Source organism: Pyrus communis, chromosome 7, assembly GCF_963583255.1.
Source record: "Pyrus communis chromosome 7, drPyrComm1.1, whole genome shotgun sequence".
NCBI lineage: Eukaryota > Viridiplantae > Streptophyta > Magnoliopsida > Rosales > Rosaceae > Pyrus > Pyrus communis.
Window position 1 is genome coordinate 21,834,117 of NC_084809.1, and position 12,582 is coordinate 21,846,698.

Below are 12,582 nucleotides of genomic sequence, written 5' to 3' on the forward strand. Positions count from 1 at the left end.
ATAATTGTTGCAAAGAAGAAAATAAGGGAAGGATGGTGCACACTTGCAAAAGTGTGTTTAAAAAAAAAAAAAAAAAAAAAAAAAAAAAAAAAAAAAAAAAGAGGGAAATAACACATCTTGGTGATATATATGTTTTATCTGTATTTAGCACAATACACTGAATAAAATAAAGCATGTCCATTGATCTCCGAGAAATTACAAGTGCGTACAAAAAAAAAAAAAAAATAGAGAAAGATGGAGCTTTCACAAAGTTTGTTCAAGTGAAGCCCCACAACTTGGCAAAACTCCAGGAGTGGGAGGCATCGAAGATAGATCATTCGAGGCCTCAATACTTGGTGGAACGCTAGATGACGCAGGAAAAAAGTGCCTCTGGAAGAAAGCCGCAAACCTTTGACGGTCACTTTGAATTCGACCTTCAGATTCTTGCAGCTCATCAAGCTTCCTCTTCATGCTCGTCGAATAATTATTTGCAAGCACGTGCAAACCTCTATTCTCGCGCTTAAGCTGTTGGATCTCTTGTTTAAGATTTTCCACCTCCGCCATCAATGATTCAACTTGACGGGATCGAGCAAGTAGGCGTTGGCCCATGTTGGACACGGAGCCCGCACACTGAACACTGAGAGCTAGGGACTCTTGAACGGCCAACTCATCGGACCGTCCTGAAAGCAGCCTACTATCTCTAGGAGTGAGGAGGTTCCTAGCTACTATTGTAGCTGTTGTTGCATCCTTCATCACGGAGTCTTCACCTGTAAGAGGGCCACTAGAAGATAAGAAAGACGGACGCCATACATTACCCTGACGCGGCGCACCCGTATCACTGCTGAGACTCAAATCTAAGCAAATGTTAGATGGGTTAGCCATTTTCAAAGGTGTTAAAAGAGAAGGGTTGGATGGAGTAAAATCTCAAAAGGCCGTTAAAACAAAATACACCGGAGACGATTTTCACGAATGGGCAATCTTCAAAGTGTGCATGTTGGAGGTGATCGATACCTCTATAAAAGGAGAGGCGACACAACCACCGATTCAAAAAAAAATTGAAGAGACACCACTCTTCAAATCTTAAAAGCCAGATTTTCCTGCGTAAAGTTCAGCAACGCTCTTCAGACACAATCTCGGCTTTTCAGATAACACGTGCAACTTTGTCAAAGATCTCTGACAAAGTTGAAAACGCATGGAGGTCATTATCCCAACTACCACACAATTTTTGCCTCTATAAAAAAAGAAAGAGGAACAGGGTTGTTCATTCAGAAATCGAAGAGGCGCTTGCTCAGAAATCAAATAGGCGTTTGTTCAGAAATCGAAGAGACGCTTGCTCAAAAATCGAAGAAGCGTTTGTTCAGAAATCGAAGAGGTAACACCCTCCGAACCTCAAAAGCTGGGCCGCTTATTCAAGGATCGAAGAGTCATCACTCTTTGAATTTCAAAAAGCCGGATTTCCTGGATCAAAACTTTTGTCGACAATGGGAAAGGAACAGTACCACCACTTGCTATTGGGAAATCCCTATATATGTCGACCTTCATCTTTTATGCCAAGGCAGACCTGCAAAAAAATGCCCAACTCTTCCTCACCTCTAAGGGCGCACTCCCAGCAAAGCCTCTCGAAATACTCAATTTTCTTCTTCCCCAAAGAAGATACCAGATGCCTGGAGTACAGATGAGGCAGGAGGAAACGGTAGATCGAAGCATGTGGAGACAAGCACAACAAATATACGTGCTGATTCATTCGCTGCTTCTTCAAAAGCAAAAGTATCTCATATCATCAAGGGCGAAAGCAAAGGTATCTCATATCATGCTTTTTCCCTGTCTTTTCCTTTGCCCTTGTTCTCACTTGCCAAGACAAGGACAGAGAAAGTAATATGTCGGAACCTCCACTCACACTTGCGCTGCCACCAAGAAGTGAGGGTCTATTCAAATGCAAGGTTTGCATTCCACTCATGTATCAGAGGACAAACACTACAAGAGAAGATGCCAAACCTGCATAAGGAAATACCACTTCTGTAAAGAGAACAAGTAAGGCAAGTGAAAATGATACATGTGGAGACAAGCACAACAAATATATGTGTTGATTCATTCGCTGCTTCTTCGAAAGCAAAGAACCTTTGCCTGGTTGCTTACCTAGCGTTGCTCTCGAGTGCTCGTCTTCAACTGTTGGTGAGTCTTGAATTCCCTCAGCGCATACTCCAGGACAGGTGACGGAGTGTCGGCTCTTTACACTGAAGCTGCCAAGCATGGATGAATTACTGAGAAATGATGCCCTGAAAGACCATTTAAAGGCAAAGGGTTGCGCACCACCTCGGGCTATGTAAAAGAAACAAGCAGAAAAGAATGCGGTACAAGGAGCTGGAACAAATTGCTGGAGCGCAACACCTTCCCCTGCAGAACCATCCAGACAGAGGAGTTTAAGTCAAATCCAAGCTCGACATCATTGTTCTAATCAAAGAGCTCGAGAAGCCTCAACAACCCTCCGCTGGCGCCGTTGCCAAAAAGCAAAGCCTCGCCCGCGCGACGCTGTTAAATCGTCAACACTTCTTCAAAAAGCAAAAGTATCTCATATCATGCTTTCTCCATGTCCTTTCCTTTGTCCTTGTTCTTACTCGCAGGGCAAAGAGAAATAGAGCAATCAGCTGGCACTTGGAGTCAGTCTTCCGATCTGGAACCGACTACCTGGAATCTATTCCCTGGTTGCTTACCTAGCGTTGCTCTCGAGTAGTCATCTTCAACGGTTGATACACTTCCAGAGAAGGGACCACATCTGCTTGGAGAACAGCTAAGACGAGTGACAATGAAACATCAATCTTGTGGATCGTCAGCAAACGCAACAACTGCATATGCTGAGTCATCCTCCAACCCTCTTCAAATATGAATTGGAAAGATTGAACAAAGAAACAGGTCATCACCTCCACCTCGTGCTTGCCTGCCATGTGTCTGAATCCTGAAACCGCTCATGGTCTTATTTTCACTCAAGATCAAGCCTCGATGGCCCTTGAAGAAATCACAAGTCCGATTCAAAATCAAGTGTTCACCACCCTTGAATCAAATTCAACTCCAGATAAAAGAAGTTAAGTTCAGACCTTCGGGGGAGACCAAAAGAATCCTCCAGCCCAGTTCAAGATTAAGCCTGTGGAAAATCAACGATTGGAGGAAACCAGAAAATCTTCCAGTCGAACTCAAGATCAAGCCTCGATGGCCCTTGAAGAAATTTCCAGCCCAATTCAAGATCAAGCCTCGACGACCCTTGGGTTGACATCTACATTAAGGGACTTCAAAACGCATCTTCTACACGTGACAAGCACATGTCTACGACGCGCCTTGAAGTGGGGACATTTGTAGACATCAAAATTTCGGTGAAATGAATGTTGACCAATAATTAAAATTTCAACGCTCACGTGTCACATAAATTTTACATGTAGCGTGTGACTCAACGAAAAATCGAAATAAATTGGAAAAGTCATCAAATAGGACACGTGTCAATACCTGGCAGAAATGATTTATTTCATCTGATTATTTAAATCCAAAAATCAAGTTTTGGAATTCTATAAATAGGAAGCCAAGGCATTCATTTTGGGGGGGGGGGGAGAAAGAAAGGAATTTTAGAAACCTACACCAAAACCTTGAACACTTGAAACTCTAAAGCTCTCAAGAAAATCCCGAAGGATCAAGAAAACACTCTTCGTTCTTCGTCAAATCCTCCTTCAAGGTCAAGCTTCAAGGTCAAGCCCCAACGGCCCTTGAAGAACTTCCACCGACTCAAGATCAAGCCCTGACGGCCCCTTGAAGAAAGTGTTCATCATTCATCATCCGTTCATCCTAAGATCAAGCCCCAACGGCCCTTTGGATCAACAATCTTAAACAAACCTATACACCCATTCTTCAAGATCAAGCCCAACGCCCCTTGAAGATCCATTCATCAACTGTTCATCCCTAGATCAAGCCCCGACGGCCCTTTGGATCAACAGCTCATCCACAAACCTACACCCTACGAAGATAGAATCAGATGATCCAATTACAAAGAGATTGTAACCCTAAAAATCATTAATATAAAAAATATATTTTGTACACGTATTCTTGTTTCTTGTTTCAGGAATTTTTCGTGTTTACAATCACAACTGGAAGTAATCAAATCATATTGCAATTATAGCCATGGTTTCGAAATTCCCCCTAGCTAAGAGGGGATTAGTTCCTCATACTCACAAAACAAAGATTATTGAATTTAAACATTGAAAACACAAGAAAGATTACACCTAAAACGTTCCAGCAACTCCAACTCAAATGGCATGCACGTCTAAGGGTTCTCCCTCTTCTTCCTTGCTGCGGCACAAGGTGTGGTTGGTGGTTTTGGGGTGATGAATGGTGTATTCTTGCTTAGGATGATGAATGATGGTTGATGAATGTGAAAAGTTGCGGCAGGTTGTCTATGGAAGTGAATGGATTCAATGAATGATGTAGAATGGTGTCTAGGGTCGCGGCAAGGGGTTTTCTGAATGGCATGAGGCTTCTCCCAAAATTGTGGCTGAAAATATGAATATATAGGTTCGGCCAACCCTAGGGTTAATTAGATTAGGGTTACAACGTAGCAGATTTTAAGGATTAGGGCCCTAGGGTTCGGCACAAGTAATTTAAATCCACTAAGGAGAGGGTTTGGCCCAATTAATTTCAGAAAATGATTTGTATAACCCAAATCCACAAGGAATAAGGCCTAATAAATCAGAATCCACAAGGGAAAAGGGATAGAGGGGTGCGGCAAATATTAGAGGGAAAGGAGAGTGGATTGCAAGGTAAGGCAAGGCTTTCTAGAAGGGAATAGGCGCCACCTTTGTAAGGTTTCTAGAAACAATGTGCTTTGTGGCTGATTTGGGACTTCTAGAAGAGAATGTTTTTAAAAATAAGTTCTAGAAATATATATATATATATATATATATATATATATATATATATATAGGTCCCTTGCAGCTAAGATTAAGGCATGATAAGATAGGATAAGATAAGATAAGGTTAGATAAGGTAAGATAAGGTTGGATAAGGTTTTGGATAATGTTTCCTCTTTTGAGCTGATTCCTTATCTTCTTTGTCTTTAATTTAATTTCTTCATCTTCTTATTAGATTCCTAGCCTTTTGAACTCCAAATTCGTCCATCCATATTGGCCCATACATGTGCTATCCATTTAGTGCCCAAAACTACTCCAAAGTGCACCAAAATGCACTTTCTTGCTACTTTAACCCTTTGGACCTACAACCATACGAAAATAACTTGAAATACTACATTAACTAAGAAATAACAACACAAATGCACAAGAACAAGCTAACTAAGTCGCCTAAATATGCTCCTATCAGTTACTTGTATTTATCTTTCCCTTCTATGTTTACACCCCGTCGAGTCATCTAGTTAAGCTACCCCCTAAACCAGCATCTAATTCAACATTCGGATGGACATTGAATGGCCCTACATCAGTTAAACAATTTTTTTTTAAAAGCAATACTTCTACGCTAAGGAAAATAAAGCGCGAACTTGGGACACAGTGAATTGAAGAGAAAGACTAAACCATCAGGGTAAAAAATCTACCACTTGCAAACAAAATTCTTGGTTCAGAAGTTGCAAATGGATTTGCATGTTGCTTAACCAAAAGAAATGTTCTCACTGATGATCGGATGAAGTAAGCGTTGTTAGAACAAATACAATTGTCTCGTATCAAAAAAGTAATAGTACTCAATAATATGTTGCATATTAAATGGTAGATCTTCCTAACCAGTATCGACCTTTTGCTTATTAAGGGAATGGTTTTGCTAAGCTCCATGCAGATCCATAATTAGTGGGAAATTGTGAAAGGAAGTCAGAAAATTAACCGTTTCCAAAGATAAAGATTCGTTTGCTTAAGATGTTATTGTCTTCATTATAAAAAAAATAGCATTTGTCCTCAGAGAAATGGGACTGCAAACAACATCCTCCCTGAAAACCATGCCATCTACGTACTATAATTAAACTGGTTTTACAATACCATCGCAGCATTCATACAGACACCAAAATAAGATAAGTGTTCATACAAACAAACGATTAAGGGCTGCACATATTCATATATTCTTCTTTTTTATTTTTTATCCTACAAGTATAAGTTAAGATTGAATTTTAATGGAATCTTGTTCTTGTTTTGTATGGACTGGAAGGTGACCCTTCTCCTGCAAGCTCTTGACAGTTTCATAGAGGGCTTGTTTGACTGGTGTGAACTCCAACCCTATGTCTCGTAGTTTCTGGTTTGTGAACTTATATGGTTCTACTTTGGGTTTCCCATTATCTTTACACCTGCAAAGTATATGTGCGACATATTAATTTAATCATACAATAAAAAAGACCAAGTTATAAACTAAAAAAATGCAAATATATATGTCACGGGTGGGAGCGACTATCAACTAGTAATTTAATACGGCAATAATCACTGCCTTAGACATATACTCCACAAAATATATAAAACAAGGAAACCAATGAGTAGGAATAATTAGTCTTCAAGACTAAGTATTATTTCCTGAATTTTTGTTTACCCACTTCATTTCCTCAACTGGGACTTAGTAATAATGTTGGAATATTAGCATCTATATTTCTAGGGTTATACTATCTACGTATTCATTTTTACTTCTTACGCACTCCTCTCTATTTTTAATCATCGGATCGAAGAAATTGAAAAAAATAATAATAGATAAAATTTAACAAGAATGTTTGAAAGGTGGAAAAGAATGTGTGAAATGCACTACCCATACTCCTAACATCATTGAGAGCACTTAATGTTGTATTCCATGGAATTAGATCCTTTCCAGATCCTCTCACTAGATATCTTAGGGATCAATAATAACAACCGTTCATCAAGGATCGTGCGGCCACAATTTTTTTTATTTTTTATTTTATATATTTTTCACGCAAACTGCTTTACTTTTGAAAATATAAAAAATATTTAATTATAGCCACACGATCTTTGATGAGCGGTTGGTATTAATTGATCCTCCGAATTCCCAGTGAGGAGATCTGGAGAGGATCTAATTCCGTATTCTATGAAGTTGCATGCACACCTAAAGAGTAATTTATGAAGACTAAATTGCAAATTAAGTGATGTATCACTACTAAAAAATAATCACCTTAATCAATACTCAAATAATAATCAAATCTTCAATTTTTATATTATTTAATTTATAATATTAAATGTACATATTTATTCTCCCTAACTTTTCACAGACTTAAAAAATGGATAATTGTTAGGTAAAGACAGTGACATGTTGCAAAAGAAAACAAAAACTAAAGATAATGTCAGCGTGAGGTGGAGTATTGTAGTAGGTAAGGACTCATTAGCTCCACAAGTATCTTTATCCATCAGAGTTTCAACTTTTTGGGGGTTCAAATTTTCAATATGCCCCGTCCTTAGTGTAGACATGTCAGATGTTAGTATACCTACTACTGCCCCACACCCCCACACCACAACAGGACTCGAGGAATCAAAAGCTTACACATGTTATGTCAAGGGGGCGTTGAGGAGGGAGCAAAAAGTGCAGTTGCGCAGGGTTAAGAGGCCTTCAAAATTTTTGTATTATGTAATAATATTCTATATTTTTTAAAAAAAAAAATTATTTTTGTTGGCACTTTAAAACCTCATTATGCACCTTTTATAAGTGTAATTTTTTTCCTAACTAAATATAAATATTTAAAGTACAATGAGATATTTTGTGTGCCAGTAATAACATCCTAAAAACGATATGTTTTTCAATTTTATTATATAATAATGTTATATGTTCAAGTGAAATTTTAAAGTCGAATTCTCAAAGATGGCCCTGTGTCTTGCATCAAATCATAAACTAATCCTATGATTTTAAATTTATTTTCTCAGCAAAAAAATAAAAAATAAAAAAAAAATAAAATTAGAGGTAAAGAAAAATTCATATCATTATGTGTTGGCGGAGATAAAAACCCAAAATTGTGAAGTTGAATGTTTATTTGTAGCATGATCAGAAATTACTCAAAAGTAAAGCCTAAACATTTATGATCTGGTATGGCTTATGGTCGTCGTCACTACAATTACAAGTAGTTCTGTTAGGTTCAATTTCTCTTTTCTGTTGATTGCATGGTCTTAGTCGGTACAGGAATCATGTCCTTGTTACTGCCCATAAACAATCCGTAATGTTAATCGAAATCATAGAGTATATAAAAAGCACCGTCAACTTAATTAGAAAAGTGCTTAGTTTGCTAGTCATTGTCGTCCACCCGTCCCACGTTAAATCAATGACTTAAAAGTCGTTTACGTATGCATAATAACGACTGCAATTAACATTTAATTTTAACAAAAACCAAGCAGACATCTTATTGTTATACAAAAACCAAACCTAACAATAACATTAATAACAATGATAAAAACAAGAAAAATTACTGGTATACTCAGTAAAAGGGTTTGAAAAAATATTGATAATTAAGGACAATGATGTTGCACTTACTTGTTGGGAATAGGGTATTCCGGGAAGAATTTGGCCAGGATTTCCACAACGTCACCACGGTGGAGCACACTCTCAGCACAAAGGTATCTGCCGGAGACAGAGGGTGTCTCGTAGACCAAAATGTGAGCCAGTGCGACATCCCTAACATGCACATAGGCTTGAACTGAATTGGCATAAGTCTTGGTCGAGCCAGTCAGGTACTTGAGGATGTGAATGATGCTGGCATTGACAGTTGGTTGTAGAAGTGGTCCGAGCACCAGCACTGGGTTCACCACCGCCAAGTCCACCCCTTTCTCTTTGGCCTCCTCCCATGCTGCCTGCTCTGCCACTGCTTTCCCATAGCAGTACCAGTTCTGTAATTTAATAAATATTTTTTAATTCATTATTAATTTATCAAAGTAATTATTATTATTATTTTTTTTTTAGGAAAAAAGCTTCTCCTATTAAACAAACTAAAAGATACACGAATACAAAGCCAAGGCCCAAATAGTACACAGAAACAAGCAAAACACGAGCCGAAAAAGACGAATTACAAAGGGTCAACCAGTAGTTGAAGCCCAAAACGCACAGAAGAGCTGACAGTCACCAGAAAATTCTTCAACATACGCCCTCGGTCTCGATCCGACCAATTCCCTGTCCACAACCAAGCAACGCCAAATCAAGTGCAGCATCTCACCTTGATTTCCTTCCCTAGCACAGCCATAAAGGAAGGATAGGTAGCAACGAAGCGGAAGAAGCCAATGATGAGGATGAAGTTCATGGCAATCCACGAACAACACTACCGGTAAAGACAGAGACAGTGAGAAGGTGGTGGTAGTGAACAAAAGGAGAGAAGGTCTATCACGGAAGATCCTCACCAAAAGGGGAAAGTAAACTCTCACAAAAGGAGAGAAGGTCTATCACGGAAGGAGAGAACTATCAAAGTAATCTTTTATGATGGGTTTTTCTATTGATTTTTCTTTCCAAATTGTTTGTTTTATATTTGCTAACAGAGTAGGTTACTTTGGGCTGTTATGGGTTTAGGATTAGTTCATTTTGCATGTTCAGCCAAGTCTATATTCATGCATCCAATTGACCAAAAATATTTCTAACTATTCGTTGATTGTTTTCCAACTTTTGATCGGTATGTATGTGTATATTTTCACTTATTTTTTGGTGACCTTTAGAAATTATTTATATATTTTACAAAAATAATTTGAAAAGCAACAACAAATAACATATTCTGCTGTGTTCTATCTAATATTCTACTCAAGAAAATATAACCTAGTGGGCAAAAAAAAAAAAAAAGAAAAAAAAAAATATATATATATAACCTAGCTAAACTTTAGCTCTTGTATCAAAAAATTAGTTTCATATGTCACTTAGTACTACAGTCTAATGGTATTCTTCACTTGTAAGTGAGAGATCTTAAGTTCGATTATTGTCAAAGACGAATTTATACTATATTATTGCTAGCCTATTATGAGGCTTAACCCAATCCCTCACTTCCTTAGTGTAGATAATATCGTTTGTTAAAAAAAAAATTAGTTCCATATGTGGTCCAATAATTTCCTAGACAAAATAAGCAACTCATGTTTGTTTGAGTACATCAAATATCATTGCCTACCATTGAGCATGTATTATGGATAAAAGAAATAATTAGCACTTTATTGATGAATATGATTAATATAAATAAGTGATTTTTGTGTTAATGAGAAAAGAAATTATATACAATTATGATTGTCCTGACCTTGGTGTTCTTGCAAAATTCAAGATCACTCCAACAAGACTCGTCGACCACCACTTCAGGACCCCTGGAGGGGTCCATGTACACCGCACCAATTGACGATGTGAAGACCACCCGTTTCACCTTGGCTTGGGCCGCTGCTTGAATCACATTCTTGGTTCCGTTCACCGCCGGCTCCACCATTTGTTCCTGTATATACATATTAGGTCAGTCAAACTAATTACTACTAATTTTTGGATTGCATAATTTTTTATTTTTTTTCTCCTTTTTTTTTTTATTTTTTTTTTTTGTTAACAACTTGTTCAGTGAAGTATGACAACAATTAAAATGAAGACATGGTCATTCTGGCGTTCTGAATCAATAACAATATATTACGTGTAAATCTCTTTAACATAATATGATATTATTGTCTTAAAACACTATGATAACGGTACGAACTATAGTCTCTCGTTTGATTGGGTTTCAAGTCGTAATACTTACGGTTGAAGGATCCACAAAGCGATCAGTTAGTGAAGATTAGAAACGTATGGGTTTGGTGTGGTAAAAGACTAAAGAGAAAAAGCGCGCACATTTTCCAGTATTTTCTCATCAACCAAACAGAAACCAAAAGTGAAAGTAAGGGAAAAAGAAGGCTCACTGGATCATCCGTGACAGGTGACGCTGTGTGAAAAACTCCATCACTGCCGTTAATGGCTTCTTTGAGGCTCTCATAATCAAGGAGATCAGCTTTGCACAAACTTAGTCTCTCTGTAGCTCCTTCAAGCTCCCTCAAATGAGCATTTTTGGGGTCATCTACAACCAAAAAACCATAAAATAAAAGCTATATAAATACAAGAAACGAATAAACATGTCTCAAATCTATTGAATGGTTTGAAATCTGTCAAAGGAGTGTAAGCATTTAATATTGGATTTGGGGAAACAGATAGAGAAACAAAGGCCTAAAAGGTGTTAATGATTTGTACATAATTATTTACCTGGGTTTCTCAAGGTTCCTTTAACAGTGTAGCCTCTTTCTAGCAATAGCTTCACCATCCATGAAGCAATGAAGCCTCCAGCTCCGGTGACACAAATAGTTTGGCCGTGGCCGGAAACTGATAAGCTATCGGCTGGCATCTTGGTTATTTGCTTTGTTTTCGGACAATATACGATATAGATCTTTTTTTTTTTTTTTCTTTTTTGGGGTTGGTGGGAGCCAAAGAAGAGGGGATAAAAAAAAAGACGAAGTGGAAAGTTTAAAGTGTGTTTGTAATGGAAGAAAGAAGAGGCGCAAGACAAGAATAGCGGCTAAGTGGGGTTTTATAAGGAGGAGAGAGCCCACCAGACTCACCTAACACCAGTAAAAGATTTGAGAGAGAAGAGACAGACATAACTGTATGGCATTTAACCATTGCACTATCTTACAAGTGGAACGGATCGGAAGGAAAAATGTGACGTGAGTCGCAATACTTTTTACTTTTTTTTTCTTTAATTTGTAGAAAAATGATGTTTCAATTGGTGCTTTTGGTGGGGTTTTTAAATGAGTGGTTCTGGATACTTACGTATGAATGTAATCATATATTTTTACTACATCGGTTATGAAAAACGCAAGGAGGTCATATTTTTTAACCACATGGTGTACTATTTGACGTGGCAAGGATGTGTGCGTGTGTGTATCATTTATCACAGCATGTAGTACATTAACCGTGGCAGAGTCAGGATTCTAGATGAGGAGAGGCATCACATAAATGTTAAAGAATAAAATGAAGGAATTGTTATTAGCACACCGAAATTCTCATTTTGCACTTAAACTTTCTATATCTTGAAAAAAAAATACACTGGTGGGAGTGTAAATGAGATTGGTGGAGTACCAATAACAATTTCCTAAATAAATAGATAGTATTTACGAGAGAGTATAATACATGGTTGGAGTTGTGAGCTAATTAAATTTTTTGAGGCTCTAAACGTTTTTTTTATGTTGAAGTTAAACTTCCATTCTCAAGTCAATACAAAAAGTAATTAATCAAAAAATAAAGAGGATTAAGAGAAATTAACCTTTCAATATCAAGTCAATGAAACAAATGCTATGAATACAATGTTTTTAGACCATATTTTGGAGATCACATAATGTGGGTTCATTGATGATTGAATTCATTCTTTAGTGCTTTAAAGAAGTAGTCTAACCATTAATTGCTATATAATCATGCGGTCTCAAAATATGGCTCAAGTAGACGCTATCTCTAGCATCACCCCAAGTCAATAAAGAATAGATTGGGAATTTTCAAACAAAAAAATGAGAAGAATGGATTGGGAATTTGGTGAACAAAATATATGAGATTTAAAAAATTTAGTAAAAAGTTAAAGAGAACAAAGACAAAATAAATAAAATTTCAAGAAGTAGAGGAGGAAAAACTCAA

At 37.5% G+C, this 12,582-nt stretch overlaps 1 protein-coding gene across 1 annotated transcript; it reads right to left on the minus strand.

Moving 5' to 3' along the window:
• Window positions 1-5,945: 5,945 nt before the first annotated feature.
• On the minus strand, window positions 5,946-11,447 carry LOC137740939 (cinnamoyl-CoA reductase 1-like). The gene is made up of 5 exons (XM_068480744.1): window positions 11,164-11,447; window positions 10,827-10,981; window positions 10,193-10,378; window positions 8,464-8,816; window positions 5,946-6,295 (listed from the first exon to the last, which is right to left on the minus strand). The coding sequence occupies exons 1-5, from the start codon at window positions 11,300-11,302 to the stop codon at window positions 6,109-6,111; spliced, it is 1,020 nt and encodes a 339-aa protein (XP_068336845.1). The 5' UTR covers window positions 11,303-11,447; the 3' UTR covers window positions 5,946-6,108.
• Window positions 11,448-12,582: the final 1,135 nt, after the last annotated feature.

Bases quoted from the DNA above. Each gene is read 5' to 3' on its own strand.
- LOC137740939 (XM_068480744.1), bottom strand. From the start codon at position 11,302: ATGCCAGCCGATAGCTTATCAGTTTCCGGCCACGGCCAAACTATTTGT. The intron at 10,982-11,163 runs GTAAATAATTAT...TTTTGGTTGTAG, and splicing joins AGGAACCTTGAGAAACCCAG to ATGACCCCAAAAATGCTCAT. The intron at 10,379-10,826 runs GTGAGCCTTCTT...ATGTATATACAG, and splicing joins CACCTGTCACGGATGATCCA to GAACAAATGGTGGAGCCGGC.